This window comes from Lepidochelys kempii, chromosome 6 (genome assembly GCF_965140265.1).
Source record: "Lepidochelys kempii isolate rLepKem1 chromosome 6, rLepKem1.hap2, whole genome shotgun sequence".
Lineage (NCBI taxonomy): Eukaryota > Metazoa > Chordata > Testudines > Cheloniidae > Lepidochelys > Lepidochelys kempii.
Genome location: NC_133261.1, coordinates 71,226,524 through 71,248,363, shown reverse-complemented (window position 1 = coordinate 71,248,363; position 21,840 = coordinate 71,226,524). Strand labels below are relative to the sequence as shown.

Sequence of the window (21,840 nt, the reverse complement as noted above, 5' to 3'; positions counted from 1 at the left end):
GAGTATGTGCTGCAATATGAGGCAATTTAGTCCAGGCTCAGCCTCTTGCTGCTCACACAGCTTGGCAGGTGTTTAGTGACTTATACAGCTCCAGCAGCTGCTCCTGCCAGCAGATCAAGTTCAGTCTTTGAGGGATTCCACAGGTGTCTTTGTCAGCACTTCTGGTCAGAGTGGCTTGTGAGGTATGGGTCTTTTCTGCAGGGAAACTCAACAAGCCAAAGGTAGGAATGGTGGGTGTCCTAGAGACCCTTACAGCACTAGGCAGAAATTAAAGACCCACCTCCTATGTTTTTCACCATGATTTTTACCTCAATGTGGGTGAGGGCATCTGTCAGGTCTTGGTAACTCTTGTGAATTGCCTCCGCATCCTTCAGTCGCTCGCCTCGTAACCAGGTCATCTCCAACAACTCTTCCCAGGAGTTCCTGCAAAGGGCCATGGAGAAACAGACCATGCAAGGGTGTGAAATGGAGACAAATAAGATGAATAGGAGGAGCAACAATTTTAAAAAGACCCCTGTTTAGTCTCTTGCTTCAGCCACCATGCCTGGGTGAGGCGATTCCCTTGCAACAGTGAGTGTTTCCCATCACTGAGTCAATCTTACAACAGTTCCTGTCAAGGTCAAATGTAGGCTATTCAAATACATGCCATAGTAGGATCCAAAGGAGGTAGCAACAGAAAGGCAGTCAACAAAAATAAAAGGTAAATCTCCCACTCAGTTGCACTGTATTTTTGTGAGCAGTTTATGCCACAGCAGGCTTTTTTACATTTTATTTGTAATGTGTAATAGGATGATTGAAGCCAAATGGTTTAGGTGCTATTAAATTTCTAAGAGATTCAGATTTCTACTTCCTGGACTGGATTTTGGTTTGCGGGTAGGCGAAGGGCCCATCTCATGTGTATCATAGTCCACAACAGGAGAATGAAAATATGAGAACCAGGGAGGGAGAGCCTAAAAGGTAAAATTAGAAGCATGACAAAGTCAGATGAGTATGTATAAAAGGAGGGCTTGTGAGCATACCTGAAGAATGAACACACTCAAACAGAAAAACATTATTTTTTTAGAATGCTCAGAAAAACTAAATCTGTCTGTGTGACTACAGATGGAGAGTGAGAGAGGGGAGGAAAAAGAGTGGTGTTACTCTGCTTAAGCTCCCGCCACAATCCTGGAGCAGCTTGATGTTTCAGATAATCAGCAGAGAGACTGTGAACAATGCTGACATTTAAATAGTCCCTATTAGCCTTCAGTGTTACCATGCACTGAGATGAATGGGGCAGCTCGCACGTCTCCATGATATTAACTCTAACTGTCAGATTCTGAAAGGCTGCATTAGATTCATTCATGTTTGGAAGGTTGTCTTCACAACCACTAGTAATAGCAAGGTAGTCCTGACTTCTCATTTATGCTAAGGCCCCCTTACACCTTGGTGGCAGGGTAAAGAGGCCCTAGTGTAACTGAGAATCCAGGGCCTCCATTCTTTTTAAGTGAAAGGTAACATTCTGCAGAAATTATGTGCCTCTGTGGAATACCAGCCTAGTTCAGCTCAATTCAACCACAGTTTTTATCTGATCCATGAACAATTTCAATGTTTTGACTTTTTTTATACCTAGCACTTTCATAGCACTTTTCTCAATAGGTCTCCAAGTATTTTATAAAGGAGGTCAGCTTCATGATCCTCATTTCAAAGCTGGGGAAACTGAGGCACAGAGTGGGGGGAATGACTTGCCCAAGATCATCCAGCAGGCAGTGGCAGAGCTGGGAAGAGAACCTAGGTCTGAATCCCAGTCGAGTGCTCTATTCACTGACCATGCCAACTGGATCATAAAGACACAACTAACCTCCTAGCAGCCCAGTTAAATGATTCCCTTTAAAATGACACAGGACTCTCACTGATACTGCTTGTTAAAGGTCTCTGGTCCACTGCACGAGCTGCCAAATCAGAAAGCTGATACTATGATGATTTTTTTAAAGAATAAAGCATGTTGGCTGTCCCGTGCCAATGAAGTTGCCACTGGCATCATTTCAGAACAAGCCACATCTCCTTTCTGGTCCTCATTGTCGTACATTTATTAACTAATGAATTGTGTGGGCATGTCTTCCACTTTCCTGGATTTCTTCCCATTTGGTCCCCCGAGGTAGGAACTGAAAGAAGAATGAAGAAAAGAGCCACCACTAGTCTCTTACCGTAGCTCCTTCTGCCTCTGCTGGATCTGTCTGGATTCTGAATGCCCGTGGTCCAACAAGTTCTCTGCCAGCTGCTGGTAAGCTGCAACTCTCTTAGCAGCCATTTCCATCTGGTGCTGGAACGTATCATATTTGGCACAAAGATGCTTTTGAAAGAGGAACAAAAAACAGGGATCAGACTTGGTTTGGGAAGCTACTGTTCCATGTGGATATCTGCTCAGCAGCCTACTGAATATAGCCTAACGGCAAGCAATTGGCAGGTGACCTTAGGGACATGAAGCTTGACTGTGAGTAAATAATTTTGCTCTAAAAGACCAAAAAGGTCTATAGATTAGCTAGAAAAATGAAAGAATGTTGCTAGCTCTACGATGCAGGTAGAGGCAGAGAGCATATTGCAAATGGTAGAAGCATCCCAAAATAAAAAATAACTGGACACCCGATCTAACTTATTGCAAACATACAATGAAAATTAAATTGAGTTCATATTATTAAATAATATACACATAAGGTATGAATACACATGTATATTCAGTGCTAAATTTTCAGTCCGCCTCAGTCCAACCTCCATGTTTGTGGACACAATTTTGCACAAGCCAAGGTTTTTTTAAAAGGGGTATATAAAGTGAGTGGCCTAAATGAGTGGCTTGATTTTCAAGAGTGGTGAGCACCTAACAGCTCCTACAGACTTCAATGGTAGATGAAGATAGGTAGTTAGATGTCTACCCATTAATATTTGTGACCAAAATCTATTAAATGGACACTACTTTAAGTATCTGGTGATCAAAATATAGAGTGGACCTGAGCCACAATGCTCAGCACTGGGAGTGGATCCAAATCTCAATTTCCCAAAGCATAGGCATTTTAGGATTCAGTGTTCCAGTATGACTCATTACAGAGACAGACCCAAGTCACTGTGCACAGATCCAGTCCTGTAATCAATTCCAAAACTCCTGCTGAAAATGTTTGTGGCAGGAGTTGGAGTCAGAGTTCCAATTCTGGCTCATCACCAATTGAAAATCATTCATTAATGTTCACGATGCACTTTGAGAACCTTGGAAGGAATGGACTGTATATTATGAAATAGTATGACGTAAATGACATAACCATGCAGTGACTGTCAGGGCTAGAAAATCCCTCATGGGTCATCTAGTCTACCTCTCGTATACCAATTAGGACTATCCTCTAAGTAGTAGTAATCTCCTAATGGTGAACATCACCCTTGTGCAGAAGGCCTACACAAGACCTCTTCAGCATTTAAGTGTTACTAAACTGTAACTGTCTTTAATGCTATTGCTTCAGTTATTTCCCTTGGAAAAATTTTCCATTATAATAAAATTCAGTGATTGACCAAAGTCCACTCTTTATTCTCCAAACAGGGTACAGCACAAGCATGTTATGGTAAGTGAACCCCACTTAGGATGGGACATAGCTCAGTCTCCATGGTCTATTCAATCCATGCTCTAACAACTACAGTGCCAACTGTGTCGGTGGTTTTTGTGATGTAGACTTCTGTCAGCTAGGCACTGAATGAAAGCCACTCCTACCAAGGTCAACCCTAATGAATATAACTTAATCAGCCACGCAAAATACCAGTGTTTCAGAAAACAAAGTCTCACAACAAATAGTTTTGAACAGTTATACAGAAAACCCTCCCATCTGAAGCCTTCGCCTCAGGCTTCCTTCACAATTCTGATGTAAACCTTCTTCTCAGGCCTAGCTCATTTCACTTACCCCTTCCTCCGAGGACTACTCCCAACCTCTTTTAACAGGAGTCAACACTCACTTAGCTCTTTTTTAGCCAGCTCCTCTTGTAATAGGGTGGACGTGTTAGTCAACCCTGCCAGCCTGTTACAGCCAATGAAACTTTTATTTTCTAAGTGTTGTTATTTTTTCCTTTAATAGCTCATTTGCATTTTCTCTTGATCAGCGTTATTCCTTATTTTATTACCTTCATTCCTCTCCTCTCTTCTACCCCCATCCATACTGCTGTCATGATTTTCACTAACTATGACATACTTTACAGAGACAAAATAGATGAGGTAACATCTTTTATTGGACCAACTTCTGCTGGTGAAAGATACAAGCTTTCCAGCTTACACAAGAGCTCTTATTTAGGTCTGGGAAAGGTACTCAGAGTGTCACAGCTAAACACAAGGTGAAACAGATTGTTTAACATAAGGAGTCAACATGTTGCAAGAGACCATTCAAGGTGAAGTGGGCAGTTAATACTTCTGAAGTTGGAGGACAAAGGTGGGTCAGTGGGTTATAGATTGTTGTAATCAGCCATAAATCCAGTGTCTCTAGTAGTCAGTCTATGATTTTTCATGTCTAACAAAGTTATGAATTTAAGCTCCCAGGCTTGTCTTTTAAAAGTGTTGTGCAGGTTTCCTTTGAGGATGAGGACTGAGAGGTCAGATATGGAGTGACTGTTTCGTGAAAAGTGTTTGCCCACGGGTGATGTGGTGATCTTGTCTGTTATCATTTTTCTGTGTAAATTCATTTGAAAGCAAAGTGTCTGTCTGGTTTCACCCCCATAGCTGTTATTGGGTCGTATGGTGCACTGCCTGAGGTACAGCACATGTTGTGATAGGCATATGTAGACCCCCGGATCTTAAAAGGTGTGTTGTGGGGGGTGTTGATCATTGTAGCAGTGGAAATATGTCTTGCAGGTTTTGCATCTGCTATTCTGGGAGGGTCTGGTGCCACTTTGAGTTGGTGGGTACTACTCTGTGGGGAGCTTGCTTCTGATGATGACCTTGGAGAGATTCAAGGGTTGTTGGAAGGCTGGAAGAGGGGATTGGGGAAAGATTCCTTTCAGGGTGCGGTCACCATCGAGTATGGGTCATAACTACTTAATGATACCCCGTATGGGTTCCAATGCAGGGTGAGAGATGACAACTAGCAGCGTGTGGTCAGAGGACTTTTTTTTTCTTTATACACAGTCACACTCCATACCTGACATTTTTACAGTATGAAATCAGGTAAACTTTGCTTGTGTTTGTTACCATTAACTCACCAGGACATGTTCATAATCACTGCCATAATCATCAGAGCTGGCCACCTGCCTCTGCTGATTGATCCAGTCCTGCAGGTCCTCATACTCCCTCAGATACTCATGCAGACCAAGAGTTTCATCTAGCTTCTTCCCTCTGTTTAGAGAGAGCAACAGGGAGAAATCGGAATATAAATATCTACACAATGCATAAAATAAGGAAGAGAATGAGGGGCTCTCTCCAAGAAAGAAAATTAGGTTCATGATCTGAGAGTTCTCACAATAACCCCAAAGACTGGAAATCAAGTTTGAAGGATGGTAGCCTGTAGCTCTGTCAACCTCTTTACCATTCCCCAGCATTGGCTAACTGAGCTTTGCTCTGCCCGGATACTAGCCACAGCACAGGAAAATTCCCTCCATTTTTTCCTGATCATTTTTATTTCTACGGATAAATGCGATACTTACGAAAGTGAGAAGGAAATCCACACTACATAGAGTGAGGCTCAGCGAGGCAAGTGCTGGGAAAATCACCTTACGTAGCTCTGCTAATGTTGCCCAACAAGCAACATTCCCACAATTCGCTGCACTTCCCTGAGCAAAGATTGCCAGATTGTTTAGGTCTCTAGTGGTACAGTCAAACATCTTTTAAGGACTAGGTGGAGATAAAATAGACCAACTTTCCAGCTGTTAATGTGCCTGGCCAATCAGAACCATGGAAATGGCAGTATTCCCCCAACTCTTGGGACTTTATTGCAAGTCTCCCAATATTTGGTGTTCTTCCTGAAGATAAATCTCCCAGTGATGCACTGCTGTCTCTCCTCTGTTTGAATCACAACTGTGCATCCTGGGAGACATAGTCCAGCCAGTGAAGACCAGATGAGGCACCAGAGCAGCTCACGCTCACACTGTTCAATGTCAAAATGAGACCAAACAAATCATTGCTATTCTGCCCATCACACCAAAACCAAATATTTGACAATTCATTTTTTTCTGAACTTTCCATTCCATGAACAATTTCAATGTTTCAACTTTTTTGTGAGGAATCAGGCTGAAAACAATTGTTGACGTATCAGAACTTCCTGTGCCTCTGTAAATTCCAACTTTCAACTAGGCATGTCTCATTACTAATCTTACGAACTTCCTGGCTCTCTCTGAACGACATTTCTGTGGGGCAAGAAATTAAACAATTCAGGTATATATTTGCTTCTTCCTAGTGCTAAATTTGGAGAGTCTAAAAATCTTAGGCATAATCCAGCTCTCTTGGTTTTGAGCATCTAGTCATAAATGGGGGAAGTGACTAATATTACAGGATGAAAGCCCTCTTGTATTAACAAATCCTCAGTCTTAAGGGAAGGTGTAATTCTATCATTACATCTGTCCATTTGGGTAACGCACCAAGAAAACAATAGGCACCACTTCCAGAAATACAATTCCTTTGTTCCACCTGTGAAGTTAGACTCCAACAAGCAGGCAGATGAATAAGTATGTGAGATAATCCAGAATCCAAAATCACTTTGCTCGAGGATGAAGAACAGAAAAGGGGAAATGGGAGGAATTAGCATCTTCAATAGTAAAGAAATCTTATTGAACAGCTCAGGTGCAACAAATGTACAGTTCTTTTTTTTATAATTATTTGTGTAGCACCTCAGTACTGCACAGGATACAAATATAGACAGTCCATTTCCTGGAGATCTCACAATGAAACAGACAGAAGAGATATGGGGCATGATCCAAAGCCCACTGAGATCAGTGGAAAGACTCCACTGCCTGCAATGGCCTTTGAATCAAACCCAGGATGCATTAAGGGACCCAGAAGAGGCAGGTAGTAGAGACAATTATTTTTCTAGCCCATACCTTGCTGTGGCCAGCTCCAGTAACTCCCGGAGCTTAGAGTGAACTTGTTCCTGTGGGGCATCAACCTCATCAAACTGGATGGAGCCAGGGAGAGGAAGGGTTTTGGCAGTTTTACCCAGCTCTAGCATCAAATTCTTGTAAACCTCAATTTCATGTTCCAATGCCTGATAGCAAGAAAAAAAATAGCAGAGTAAGTTACCCAGTCCCTACAGTCCATTAACCTTGGCAGCAGCGTCAGCCATGACCAGTGAGGCACCAAAAGGAGAAGTCCAGATTTCCAAAGCAGGATACAGGCTTTCCCTGACACAAACATTCTTAGTTAATATTTTTACTAACTTTTTCATAAAAAATACAACGCCTAAGCAAATAAACACAACTAGAGAGGCCTGCTACATGGCTGGAAAGGGAAAGATATTCCCAGAATAATGACTAATCTATCTCTGTTTTCAACTCTGGAGCAAAGTAGGGCATCCCTATCTCCCTTTGTGACTAAACACTGCACAGCAAGACATAGTTGGTGCTTTGCTCATAGAAATGAGACTCCAGATCTCTCAGTTTTGTTTTCCAAGTCAAGCTCTTTCCAGATGCAACAGTACATTGAGTTTGTCCTTCCAGTACTGATCCAGGGATTAGTGTGAATGCACACAGACAAATCAATTCTGAATTGCAGACATGTCAGTTTCAAGCAACTGAAAATAAAATTAAAAAAATCCTCTAGATAGTCAGACCCCTTGTTGATCCGATCAGTAGAAAGCTTCAGACAGACAATCTGGCAGACCATGCTGCCACCATAGAGAATTTAAGCAGGGCACTGCTTAGGAAGGAAGCCTTCCCTGACATTAACTTTGGGGAAAACCAACCAGGGCAGTGGTGGGCAACCTTCGGCTGCTCACCAGTGAACTAGGGGAAAGAAAGAGAAATGAATGGATTTCTAAAGGTACACAGAGAAAATATTTTTCCACCCCTAATCTGAAAAAGATCCTTTTCATGCTCAGTGTGTGTAAAATGGCATGGGATGAATGGCCCGGCTTCCTTTGGAGTGAGAGACGTCATTCTACATGTTTCTTCATTTTAAAACTTCTACCACCCAGAACTGGGTTTGGGGATGAAAAGTTCTTTATGTCCCTGTTAAAGAATGGATGGTCCCTGCATTCCTCCCACCCCTTGCTTTATAGCCCCTGCCCTCAACATCCTGCATCCTGAACATACTTTAAGTTGAGACAGACTGAGAAGTCCTCAGCAGCCTGCATCATCGCTCTTTAATCAGTCAGAATTAATGGTGTTAAACAATGTGAGACATTTCTTTTACTCCCAGGGCCTGTGAACTACCTCTGTGTCACTCCTAGACTCTGCTATTCCAAGGAATGACACACAAAGACCAAGAAAAATTTGCCATTAAACCATTGCTTTATCTATAAGAGCCAGCCTTCTCCAAAGACAGACACTCAATCTTCAAACCCTTTAAGTCAGGATCTTTCCTACAGTTCGTCCCAAGCAGGCTCCCCTGACTAGGAGGGACCACTATAGTCTCTGAATGGTCTATGCTACATTCCTCAAGAATAATTACCTTGGCAATAACACTCAGTTACCTTGTGTTTCTTGAGGAGTTTCAGAGTTGCAGCCTCATCTTTGCCATAGTCTTTGCTGGTCACAAATGGAAGCTTTTCTGATACCCAAGTCTCCAGGTCTGAGGTATTCAGTAAAAACTACCAATTAAAAATACAGTTATTTCCCTCACAATGTTAATGTCTCTCCTTCAATCTGATAAACTCTAACTGCAGATTGCACTATAAAATAAACTGTTCCTTTGGGGGTCAATCTCAAGAAATTCAATTCTGGATGATATCATGTCCTTCACTGTTTCCACATATTCTAGGCTGCAGACCTGTGTAAGCACCATTTGTGCTCAGTAATAGGTGCAGGGGCACAAAGGGTTAGCTTTTAGCCCTTTTACTCAAGAAGATGCTCTTTCAGATAGCAAGTTAAGCTACAGGGACTGGTTTTATTGTTACTGCCTGCAATATACTAGCAGGATCTTGGACACACTGTTGTATCAAAACTTGTGCAGAAGGACAAGGCCAGATCTGGAGGATCTCATTTTAAGAAAGGCCTCTTTTAGGGTATTAAACCCCTAGAATTAATTTTGAGTGCCCCAGCTCTTTCCCTTCACATCAGTATCCAGTATTTGCTGCTTTCGCTTGACCTTTTCACTGTTGGTGCCTGGCACTCTATAACACCAACTTTGCACTTATATACTCCCCTTTTCTGAGGAGATCAAAGTACTTTATAAATACTATAGGGCCTCATAACACCTCTACCATGAAGGCAAAGTGTTATACCTCTTTCACAGTGGGGAAAATGAGACACAGATGTGGCCAGATTATCAATGGCAAGTGTTTGAGGTGCACCAGCAAACTTTGTGCATACACCTTTGTGGAAAAAATGTATATGCAAACTGGGTTACTGCCCTGCTAATTACCCATATATGACAGAAAATCTGGATTAGCCAGAAGAGTATTCATGTGCAATTTTTAACAGGCTCATTTTAAATGCTTGCCTTTGAAACTTTGGCCCATCTTTTGTTAGGGTGAAATTTACTCTGGCATGGAGGGCCAGTTTAAGGCCCTCTGCACCACTGAAACCCCAATTTGGGGCTGTGTGTGGATACTGCCAATCCAAGTGGCTAGTAAGGGGAACATGTGTACCCCATGTGCACCACTAAGGGGATCTGTTATACATAGGGCCTGATCCACATCCCACTGAAGTCAAAGGAATTCCCTCCAGTGACTTCAGAGCGTTGGGATAAGGCCCACTGACTGGAGAGGAGGGCAGAGATGGTGGTGAAATAGGAGCAGACCAGGCAGGAACCAAAAGACCTGCAATGATATGGATCCAGTTGTCCTATCTCACCGAGCGAGTGGTGGGGCCAGGCTGTAGCTAGTGCTCCAGGCGACTAGAATACCAAATTCCGATAGGAGACACTGCTACAGCTCTGCATCCCGACCCGCCTCCCCAGTCCTGCCCAGTGCCCACCACCCACAGTGCTCTGGCTTTATGTGGAGGAAGCGAATTTCAGCCCTAATGGCCTGAGACCTTAAACCAGGTTTGCTTTCTGTGTAAATCACTTTGTTCTCCTCTTAGCCCAAAAAAACGTTGGTGTCACTTTGCTGTGAGCCATACCTGCTGGAAGCCAACAGAACGCTGCAGCTGCTTCAGCCTCTCTTCACAGGCCTTCTCCAGCTCCGCCCAGCTGTTGCTGAGCTCCTGGCATTTCTCCTTTATTCTCTGAAATGAAGAGTGCTTGCACCCAGTCACAGTCTTTCCCTTCTCCAACACCCTCTGAACTTGCTGTTTGTGGGCATTCACTTCTGCCTGTAATTCCTAGGGTGGGGGAGAGAGGGAGAGAAGAGTAAGTGAGGGCAGGACAGTATGCAAGAAAGTGGAGCACAGTTGTCAGAAGTGGGAAATTAGAAGCGCGTACATAGTTTGCAAGACACAGTGGGTCTCTATCTAGATGCTCCCTTAAGATGAGCTGCTTCTGGGGTAACCTACCAAAATGCAACCTTCTGTTGCCAATAGAAGAGGAACACGTGCACCAGAGTCTAGCTCATCAGCATGATGCTGTCTGCTAAGGCTAGAAAGCAGCAGGGCTAACAGATATCTGTGAAAGACAACTAAAAACCACAAAGCAAATTCCACAGAAATCTTACTCTGTTAAACTGTCATTTCACAGTTACACTGCTGTCTTCAAAAGTTTTTATGTCAGTCATCGCACTAGAGTGAAGTTTAAATATCTGTTTTATGTTGTCCTGGAGACTGCAGTGTGCATGCATCTCTCTCTGACACTAACTCCCTGATGAGAATAGTAATTATATAGTCAAAACACAAGCAAGCAAGGAATAGCAGAAGTATTCCACCCAGAAAAGAGCAAAATCATTCATTATATTTAGTGTGTAATGCATCAGTCTAAGAATTTTTAATGCAAAACTAGTGATTTCCTCATAATACTGTGAGAAGAATGGTTTCTGCAGGAATTGATAGATACTTCAGTTTCATCAGAAATTCCATGTTCACTCTGAAAATCCTCCATTATATGGCTGGATCATATGCATGTCTCAAGTTATTGGAATTACTTAACTGGGACAGTGTCAAATATTTAGTTCTCGAGATTGCATGCCAGGGAGAGTTTAGCTTTAATAACAGTTGTCTCCTTCTGCTTAGTGGGCTCATTTGTAACGGCATTCTGGGTGGCAAAAGAGAAATGTGTAGCTGTAGGTTTCTAGGTGTGGGGGCAATAGGGTGTCTGATATACACTTTGCTCCCATCACACCTATAGAAGGGGTAACAGAAAGCAGTTACCTTGTGTTTGTGGAGCAGGCTTTGAGCCATATCCAAGGACTTGCCACAGTTGGTGGAGTTGGCAATGAGCAATCGTTCACTGATCCAATTCATCTCCATGTCATAGTAATGGTAGAACTGGTACAGATCCACTGTTGCCTGCAGCAGCTGGTGCCTCTCATCAAGAGGCACCTGCAAAGACTTAAACCTGAGGATCACATGTTAAAGTGCAGTTATCTCCAGAGTCATCTGAGGGAATCACCTGTGAACCTGCAGTGCAGGCTCTGACAGGCCAGACACTTTCCCATGCTACTAACTCTCCCTGACTGGCACTGTACACATACAGAATGCCTTCTCAGTAGGGCTGCTCTTGGCACACATATCTGTATGTAAGTTATGTGATATGGTAAGTGTACACATTACAAAGGAGAGCAGGCAGGCAGGGGTAGCAGGTTTGTATAATTTTTGGTCGTGCCCAGAACGGGTCCAAGTCCCACCCCCCACACCTGCCTTGTAAGCTGATATATATTTTTTTAAATAATGTAAAAATGTGAGGGCTCTGGGGTGATGCTGGTGATGAGGGATTTGGGGTGTTGGAAGGGCTCAGGAAGAGGGTTGGGGGGTGGCAGTGAGGGCTGCGAGGTGGGGCTGGGGATGAGGGGGTCACCGTGCAGGCGGGGGATCAGGGCCGGCTCTGGCTTGGGGTGCAGCCTCTGGGATGGGGCAGGACTGGGGATGAGGAGTTTGGGGTGCAGGCAGGTGCCCCGGGGCTGGGGCCAAAGAGGAGTACTCCACCCAGCTCTCTCCCTGCCGGTAGCAGCGAGCTCCGGTGGAGGGACCCCACTCTCCTCCCCAGCAGCACACTCACCTTGCACCACTGTCACTGCACGTGCTCCTAGGGCCCCTCTCAGGTCCAGGAATCCCCCTCGCCTCCCCAGTGGTGGGTGCCGGGGGAAGAGGGCTGCCATCACGCATGCGCCTCCTCCCCTACTGCTGCCCCTCACTGTAGCCTCACTGGGGGTGAGGGATGGGGCTTCCCCTTGCCCAGCGTGGGGCAGGAGTGGGGACTGCGGGCAGGGGCCCCCCGGTGCTGGTGGAGGGTCCCGTTGGAAAAGGGAAGGGTCCATCCATTGGAGGTGGAAGGGCAGGGTCATGGTCAGCGTCAGCCTGGGTCAGCCTGCCCCAGCACTAGTGGTGCGGGGTGCTAGGACCCTGCGGCGGCAGTTGATGCCAGGAGTCGGCAGAACGGAGTACAGCACAGAGCAGCAGGGGGAAGCCGCACGCTGCCCAGGGCTCAGGCAGGGTCGTTTGGGAGAGGCGCATGGGGGCAGCAGACGGGGCCGGGGGAGAGACCTGGCCCTGAACATCGGTGGAGCCAGGCCCCGTGCCCTGAATATTGATGGAGTATGGGCACCACGGGCCCATATCATTCGCAGCCCCAGCAGGCAATCCTACATTAATCTGTGTGCAGTTGGTGCACTTGCACAGGGCCCCCAACTCAGGGAGTCTGATGACACGGTTAAAAACAAACAAACCAACCCACATAGACAGAAAAAAAAAAACCCAACAACCTAGGGCCACAAAGGGGGCAGGGCATCACAGGAGGAGGGCTCTGTCTGAATGCTGTGGCAAGAGCCAATGGGCCAGAATGGAGAGTGGGACCAGCCCTGTAGGACAGGAGACACTGTAGAGTGACTTCAGGGTGGGCACAATTCCCCCCTCCAAGGCCTCCCATGCCAGGGGGCAAAACCCTACCCCCAACCTCCCAGGGACACCCACACCACTATGGCAGGCCCCCAATTACCAGAGTGCACAGGGCCCTAAAATTCTTTAATCCAGCCCTGCAAACAGATTTAGAAAGCAGGAGTACAGTTTAACACCCACTCTAAACAATCAATTCTGCTCCATCTTAACCAGCGTTGGGAATACAGGAAACTGGAATTTACTTTTTGACATTGTTATTGTGTTAAATTAGTGTGTTTGTGGGGGAAATGAGATTCACTTTTGGAGACGTTGGTTCAAATCAGTCTCAGTTCACAAGCAAAATGAGTTGTAATGGTCTGAACCTAGTTACCATTAAATGTTGGACTACCTCACACTTTAGCAAGAATTTGGTAAGATTGGCAAGGAAGCCAAGGACTGGAATGGCAGGAGTGTCGCAGATTGAGGGTCACTAGCAGAACCTGAGGCAGGGGAGCAGGCAGTTGTAAAACTGAAGTGTGTTAACATAGTTTTGTGGCAGAAGCTTGTAGCAGAAGGAATGCCTGGCTGGCTGGCTGAGAGACAGTCTTTTCTAGTGGTTAGAACAGGAGATGAGGAATCAAGAACTAAAGTTCTGTTCCGAGCTCTGCCACTAATTCATTTCTCCCAACAAGCGAGAGAACACTCGCTCACCTTTCCAGATATTTCTGTGTCTCATCCAGAATCTTTTGGGAATCAAAATGATTGGTTGCCATTTTCTTGGCACAGGACACAATGGAGTTCATTTTCTCAGACAACTCCCCCGTCTCCTTTTCCAGTTGACTGTGCTGCTTGAGCAGATTGCGGCTGGAGCGCAGGTCATGGCCTGTCTCTGCATCCTGAAGAACCTTCTCAATCTTTTCTATCTTCTTTTTTGCATCCTACAAGGAGCAGATGAACATGTGCTTCCTGGAACATTTTGAGGTGTACATTTTTTTCACGTTTATCCCTGTCCCAGCCCCTTAAACAGGTTTCCCAAAATCCAACCCTTGGAATATTTCAAGTGACAAAATATTTAACAATATCTTTACGCTCAGAGATCCACAACTGTAGTTGCACCACCGCCAGAGTTCCCTTAGTGATGGTAATGCACAACTTCACAGCCTGGAGGCTTTCTTACTTCATTCTCCTACAAGCTTAGGATCCTTGGTATGCTGAGGCCATATAAAACTCCCCGTGTGACAATTATCGCTTTGGTGCTGGGAAAATCTAAAATTAAGTCTTCAACAGGATGGGATCTTTAGGGGCTGCTCTGTTTCCAAATCTTTGTGATGAGCTTTCTGTGGCAACTGACAACATGGAGAGCAACAGATCAGCCCAGTCCCTCCCCTCTGAAATCAATCACCACCTGACCTGGAGGAGTTCCATCAGCTGTTCTTGCTGTCCGGCCTGTCTCAGTTTGTCTCCTCGCTCTAACATCTTGTTGTACAATTTCTCCCACTTCTTCTTCAGCTCTGACATCTTGTCCCGGATAGAATCTGCAGCATAATGGTCATCTTGAATCAGCTGATTTCCAATCTGAGGAAATATATTTTATTATTCAAAGGTCTCAAAAAGGGGCACAATCAATTCTAATCTTAACAACTTTGATACTTGTGTTTGTTTCTTTCCAATTAATACCATGCAGCCTGAAGCTTTCTCCTACATCAAACCTACCATACCGAAAAACATGGAATGATTCACATTGCTGAGCCCCATCTGAAATTACCACTATCACAGGAAAATAACCAGACAAAATAATAACTCCCTCACTGTATATAATTTGTCTTCACCCCACCACACCTTTACCTGCCATGCTAAGATTTGCAAACTTGGTGTTAAAAAGTAATCAAGACCATCACTTAATCAAAGACGTATCTGTGGTGCGACTGGCTGTGTTGGCTACTGTGCTGTTTTACAGGCTCCTATAATCAACCAAGAAAGGCACTTTGCAAATAGAACCAAACCTATCGAACACTGGCCAAGCTGATAAACCTTTTCCAACAATGAATCCACCCTCACCATTATCAGCTCTGCAAAGTGCTTCTTGTTTGCCATCATTTCCTTCTCAGCAGCCTCATGCCACTTCAGTTTGCGCAGGATATTTGTTGGGTCACGATAGGACTCATCTGATGCAATCTTGTACTTCTCTTCCATCCATATCAGCAGCTCAGCAACATCACGGTTGAACTCCTATTAGGGACAGTTAGGATTAAATATATTTAACTCCTGATTGTACACAGACTCAAGGACACTACTTGATTGATCCACTACAGTGGATTCTGGGAACTCCTGCAGAAAATATTCGGTCCTTATTTTATCTAAGTGTTGGGGAGCCCAGTTTCTTTTAGTCTGAAAGACAATTTGCATAATCAGCGCCCTGCATTGATGGATCACAATCCTGGATTGCTGACAGACTTGGACAATCTTTTGCAGCCCTAATGTAATATCCGTGTTTCCTCCTTTGGACAATATTTCCTACCCCACTGCTTTCAGTAACCAGTGAAGACTCAGTTTTCAAGCAGAAAATGGATTTATAAAAGAGGTGACCACCATTATACTATGCAGCTCCACGGTGGGAAGCCCAAATACCATTCATGACATTCCATTTCACATGAAAAATATGGCTAGGAGCAATGTAATAACAATGCTTCCCCATTATGTTACACATATATTATAGAAACTTTAATTTGAAGAACTTTTGGGGTAACTAAAAGAATCCTGTTAAGGATTTCCCCAATTCCCCATGACCATTCCAAGTGAAAAACTTTAATGACTAGAGTCTACAGAATGCAGAGAGGAAAATGCAAAGTTGTGCATACATAAACAAAGGTCAGGTTGAGGCCCCTTTGAAAATCAGATCCCATAAGACAAATTATTTCCTTGTCTGTGTGGTAGAATGATCGTTAAGGAAAATGTGACCAAAAAACCCAAACAGGCCAGCTCTGCTCTTACTGCCAATACACCACTTTTGCAACCATGTAGCCACATTTACATCAATGGAGTACTCTTGATTAACACTGGTGTAAGTGAGAGCAGAATCAGGCTTAATGTTTTAGAAAGAAATTTTCCTACCACAGCAAGAATCTGAACCAGAGGCTTCCTCCCACTGGTTCTGGAGTATCAGCTTCTTCTCCCCAGTTATAATTTTCTGTGGGAGCACCAACCCACAGTGAAGCATTAACATATGAGCCCAGGGTGACGTTCACAAGGACATTATCTAGTGATCAAGATACCCAGGTGGTTTTTCATTAAATGTTTTCATTTCTTGTATTAATTCAACTCACGGTATACTTCACTATGGCCTAGTAGATATTCTCTGATCACTCCGACAGTGTTAAATGAGTTCTTAATGTATTTGCCAATACTCTAGTCAGCCTATATGTGGGGTCAACATTTCCTAACTTCCTGCTCCGAGGTGAAGTGGGCTGTGGCTGGGAACAGGGAGAGTGGTCAATATTTTTAGCCTTGGCTCAAGGCAACAGACAGTGTTAAATTACTGCAGTCCCAAGGTTTCCTCTGGTCAGCTCTAGTGCATCAGCCCTTTCACCTGCAGCTGAAGAGATGCAAACAGCTTCCTTTTTTTCTGTTCATTACTCTGTCTCAGTCGTTCCCATCGGTCCTGGAATGTAGCCATTCTCTCCTCGATCCTGCAGAGAAAATACGACACAGAGCTTTAATTCCCCTATCTAGAATGATGACAAGGCAATGGCACTGATCCGTCTTGGTTTCCTTGGTCATTCTTTATTGCTAGAACTTTGGGCTAGATGCTGTTGCTAAGAGTAAGGGTGTGTGTGTAAGGCTCACTACCCCATCCCTTTGCACAACCGTGCTGGGTTTTCCAAGATTGAGAGGTTGTGTGTGTGGGAGAACGGCAGCTCCACTGGGTAGCGACCGCCTCTCATGTGGAGATAGGTGGGAAAGGGATAGATGGACTGGGGGTGGGCAGTCTTATGATTATTATTAAGCACTATTGGTATTATGGTAGCTCCCCAAATGTGTTGGGCACAGTACCTTACTGTAAGTTGATACAGTCCCTGCCCTGAAAAGCTTTGTGTTTAATTCACTCCCACCCTCACAAATATTTTATTTTAAGACTTCAAGTGATGAAAAAATGAAGGATGTAGTTCATAGATACTAAGGGCAGAAGGGACCATTATGATCATCTAGTCCGACCTCCTGCACAATGCAGGCCACAGAATCTCACCCACCCACTCCTGCGAAAAACCTCTCACCTATGTCTGAGCTATTGACTTCTTCAAATCGTGGTTTAAAGACTTCAAGGAGCAGAGAATCCTCCAGCAAGTGACCTGTGCCCCATGCTACAGAGGAAGGCGGAAAACCTTCAGGGCCTCTTCCAATCTGCCCTGGAGGAAAATTCCTTCCCGACCCCAAATATGGCGATCAGCTAAACCCTGAGCATATGGGTTCAAAGGTTTGTAAAACTCTACGGTTCATTTTTGGGGCACTTGAGTTCATAAGACATCTTCCTCTAATTTAAACACATGGAACCGATCCTCCGTTGGCGTAAATCAACAGTTCCATTGAAGCTGATGGAAACACACTAATTTACACCAGCTGAGTATCTGGCCCACGGTTGTTTTCTTTGGAGCGAGGCAATTGAACGACAAACAGACATGCCTTTAGGACAAAATGGAGACCTATGCTACAAGAACCGGGGAAAAGACTCAACAGGCGCAAACACATCTTCCACTACAGCTCAGGCAAGGGCACCATACTTTTGCATTAGAATTTCTCTTTCACCTCCTATCCATGTTCCCATAGTTCCTCTGTATTTCCTTGTTGTTGTTTTTCTTTACTTTGCTCCATTTCTCATCCTAATTTTTCTTTGGATTCTCACCGTGCTCAGCTGTGCTCCTCCCCTCCCCACTAATCTCTCCTAAGCAGAATGTGGTCCAATAACATTTAAGCGCGCGATAATGCAATACAGTGACAAACACAGCCTTCACCAAGTAAGTACAGCTTTGTACTCTTGTGTGTCTTTTGGCTATTTGCCAATACGAATTCATTTTGGGAAACTGCCAAATGCACACCCTCTCTCTTTTCATGTTTAAAATTGAACTATGCCACAGTTTGTCATGGCACTAGACACCAGAGCCAGTCCAAGCAACTTTAAGCATAATTGTAGCTTCTCAGTTTCCCCCAGCACTCTTACCTTCAAACAGTTGTGCTCTCTAAACATACAGGGCCCAATTCTCATTTACACTAAGGCCCCTTTACACGCTCTAGTACCTTAAAGGAGCCATGAATTACACTGACTCCCACTTTAAGGCCATGTTATAGTGCCATGGTGGTGCAAAAGGGCCTTACGTTAGATGAGAATCAGGCATGATGATTACAACGGTTATTCCTTTGTGAAGTGATTTGAAATCTATTGTATTCATACTAAATATTATTGATACTCTCAAATGCAAGGAACACACAGTTATGTGAGAATTTTAATGAGTTCTTCAATAAAGAGGTCATAGAACCATAGGGTTAAAAGGGACTACAAGATCTTATTGGCACATGTAGTATAAAATGCAAGGAGAAAAACTGGAGTATTCTCCATTATTGTACCAAAAATGGCACTCTGAACTGAAAGTGTTACCCTTGTCATTAGAGTACAGGAAATGCATCTCTTTGCAATACCGGCGCCATTCTCTCCATGTTAAGAAGCAGCATGGAAGGAAATGAAAGAATTCATCCTTTTCCACCCAAATTAGAACACCACAGCTTGTGGACTGATGGGATTTGGTATGATTGCTGGCTCAAAGAGGATCTTCCGTTTCACTCTGACGACACTTGATGATGGTTTGTAAAAATTAAATGTCTTCAGTGGAGTCAATCTCTTGTCTTCCTCCTCTTTTCTACCTAGAGTGTAAATGGCTCTGAACTCACATGTAAGAAGCGAAGTGCCTGTTCTTCACTAGCTTCTCCCCATGCTCATTCATCACTTCAGCCTGTTGCTTCAGCGCCATCAGCAGTCCTTCAAAATCCTCATGCCGCTTGAGAAGGCTGTGAACAGCATCCACACTGTCCTGGAGTGGGGGGAAGAAAACTTGATCAAGTCTCACCTCTGTAATATGGCTCCCTCTGTGGCAGTGGAGGAGATGGTATTATTTCTGCCTTTGTGCAAGTCCTTATTCTCCACCTTCCCCCCAAGTGAAGCAAGTATGTATTGTAGATTTTCCACATCACTGAGGACCTTCAGGGCTTTGAACAAGTGAGCAGCTGTGCCTTGCTTGATCCCTTATCTCTCATGTTTTCTCCTGTCCTAAGAGTCTATCCTCATCTTTTAATCGCAGCAGCATGGTGCCCCCCTGGCGTAAGCACTGTATAATATATTTGGTTACCCACAAACTGCAGCAAACCAGTCTCTGAGATATGAGGAGGCTGCAGTTCAGATTCTAACAGTACTCGTAACAGCTCTATCATCCAGTCTAAGGGTGAGCCTCCAACAGGTGTTAATAGTACTCATATCCTCTTTCCCAGCCTCTCTCCACTGGAGGTGAGATCATTACAAACTTTCCCCTGGCTGACTGCTGTTGAGTATTGGTGTGGAATGTACCAATTACTTCCTTGCTAATATTCTACTGATTGCAATAGCACGCTAAGGGATAATGGCAGTGTACAGGTAGAAGGAACAGTGGAGAAAGCATGGTGAAAAGGTTAACCAGAGCATTCCACCCCAACTGCACAAACACACCTCTGGGTCACAACTACAGCTCCTTGGTTTAGCGTCTTTTAGCAGTTATGAGCCTGCTTCTCATTTAAAGAAATGAGTAAATGAGAACCAGGCCCTGCGTGTGCAGCTTCTGAACAGTAACACATCACTGTTACAGAAATGCTGCAACCAATCTAAGCTTGGCTAGAAATTCTCAGTTTTGAGCCAGAGGACAGCGATTGTCATTGAATCTCTGTTCTGATGGAGTCATTATGGATCAAGACTGTTCTGGATGGGGAGTGGGAGCAGGAGACAACAAGGGCTGTTCTGATACATACCCCAAGATCATCTACTCGTAGAAAAGCCTCATGGCTGGAGAGGGTTGCACTGATGCGATCTGCTTCCCTATTGAACTTCTGCAGTTCCAAGCTGTCTTGGAGCTGCTTCTTCCGCTGCTCCCACATCTCGTCCAGCTCACTGCTTTGTTGGGTAAGCCTCTCCACGGTCTGGCGCACATCCTGGGTCCTGTTGCTGGGCTGACCACACATTACCTTCTGTCCCAGCTCTTCTAGCTGCGTAAACCTGCCCAGAGTCAGAAGGAAAGAGGACAAGTTACTGTAGGAGGTGACTTGAGCTTGGTGTTCTCCTGGCAAAGCAAAAAGAATAAATAACTTCCTCCTCCTATAACTTCCCCACCTTTCTCTCTCTCTCTGATGCTGCTCTATTCCTTGCTTTCTTGGTGGCAGAGCTGCCGTTACCCATTGCTTTCCCTATTAACGTCCTCTTCACTTACAGTCTGCCAGGAAGTGCAGGGGTTGGCTGCTCAGGGTTGTACATCTGAGGTGGCCAGGAGTTTTCTCTGTTGGCTTGAGAGCCCAAGAAAACAGGTGGCCAGCCATTACATGGGACAGAAAGAGTCACTGTGTCTCCGGGTTTTTGTAAAATGAGAGATGGGGCTGGAGGCCTGAGAGTCTGGCAGGCCTGGCTCATAAAAATACAGGAGAGGGGAGAACCCAGGATAAGTGATTGGATTGTTCTGGCAGAAGTGACCTGGGAAGGAAAAGAAGCCTGAGGACTTTAAATAGTGAGTTTTCTTCCTTGCTGAGCATCCAGGTGAGGGAGAAGGCAGCTATTGCAGTCAGACTTTGGGTTAGCAGACACTTTCATTTGATATGGGGAAATTAACTGGGTTATGTGCACAGTCAGTTGTTATTTTCTTCATGCTAAATTTTATATGCACTTCAATAAATCCCAAGCACCATTTTCACACCAAGTTTATGTTTCCAGATCTGTTTTCTGGGTATGCTCCAGGCCTCCCTGGTGCTGCAGCTGCAGTACCTCACCCTCCTTCTTCACTCTCAAAGCAAACATCTACCTTTCCTTCTGAGTGCGAATTTCCTTCAGAAGGTCCTGATGTTCCTTCAGCAACTGCTCTGAAGAAGCCACGTCCATGCCCATCTCCATACTACCCAGCTTCTCCCTGATTCCATCTGCCCACAGCAGGAGTCTGCGGCTGTCCTGCAGGACAGCCTGTTGATTCTGTGCCAACTCCAGGGTTGTCTCCCTCTCTTTAGTCTGTGACTTGAGTGTGGCCAGCAGCTTCTCCATATTCTCCACTTGCTTTTGGATGGCCCTGCTCTCTGCAGGGTTGGTGTCCTTAATCCTATACAAGGAAACCAAACAACATCCTTAATTTAGTTTCAGAGACAACATGAGCCTTATAGCTTGACCCAGCTGACACTAAAGTCAATGGGACTGGGTTGTTAGTGGTTCCTCCCGAAAAGAAGGTCAGTTCGGGCACTTAATGTTCCTTATCAGCAGTAAACAGCATAGACAAAGTGATCATAGAGTCCTCCAGGAAATGCATCCTGTCAAAAGACTTTACAGGCACCAGTGGGGCATTCTATCACTGAGGATCAAAATGTTTTGTGTTATTTTTTTTTAAAATTCTCTGGCTTCAGTTAGGAGTGCCAAAAGCTAGCATATCACATGAAGAAATTCATTACCTTTACTTCAAAGATATAACCTTATAATGACAATAAACTGCCTTTTTATAGTCTGACTCAGTATTGGTACCCTTTCCCCAG

At 44.5% G+C, this 21,840-nt stretch overlaps 1 protein-coding gene across 1 annotated transcript in view; it reads right to left on the bottom strand.

The window, feature by feature from the left end:
* The window catches only part of SPTBN5 (spectrin beta, non-erythrocytic 5), a 149,910-nt gene that overhangs the window by 89,125 nt on the left and 38,945 nt on the right, over nt 1-21,840 (bottom strand). The window contains exons 19-32 of the mRNA XM_073350339.1: nt 21,129-21,416; nt 20,092-20,335; nt 18,988-19,127; nt 16,637-16,736; nt 15,109-15,279; nt 14,461-14,625; nt 13,762-13,988; nt 11,389-11,575; nt 10,210-10,410; nt 8,619-8,735; nt 7,030-7,193; nt 5,200-5,332; nt 2,184-2,329; nt 309-423 (exon numbers count right to left, since the gene is read on the bottom strand). Of these exons, the coding sequence (XP_073206440.1) occupies nt 309-423; nt 2,184-2,329; nt 5,200-5,332; nt 7,030-7,193; nt 8,619-8,735; nt 10,210-10,410; nt 11,389-11,575; nt 13,762-13,988; nt 14,461-14,625; nt 15,109-15,279; nt 16,637-16,736; nt 18,988-19,127; nt 20,092-20,335; nt 21,129-21,416 (2,398 nt within the window). The remainder of the gene's footprint in view (nt 1-308; nt 424-2,183; nt 2,330-5,199; nt 5,333-7,029; nt 7,194-8,618; nt 8,736-10,209; nt 10,411-11,388; nt 11,576-13,761; nt 13,989-14,460; nt 14,626-15,108; nt 15,280-16,636; nt 16,737-18,987; nt 19,128-20,091; nt 20,336-21,128; nt 21,417-21,840) is intronic.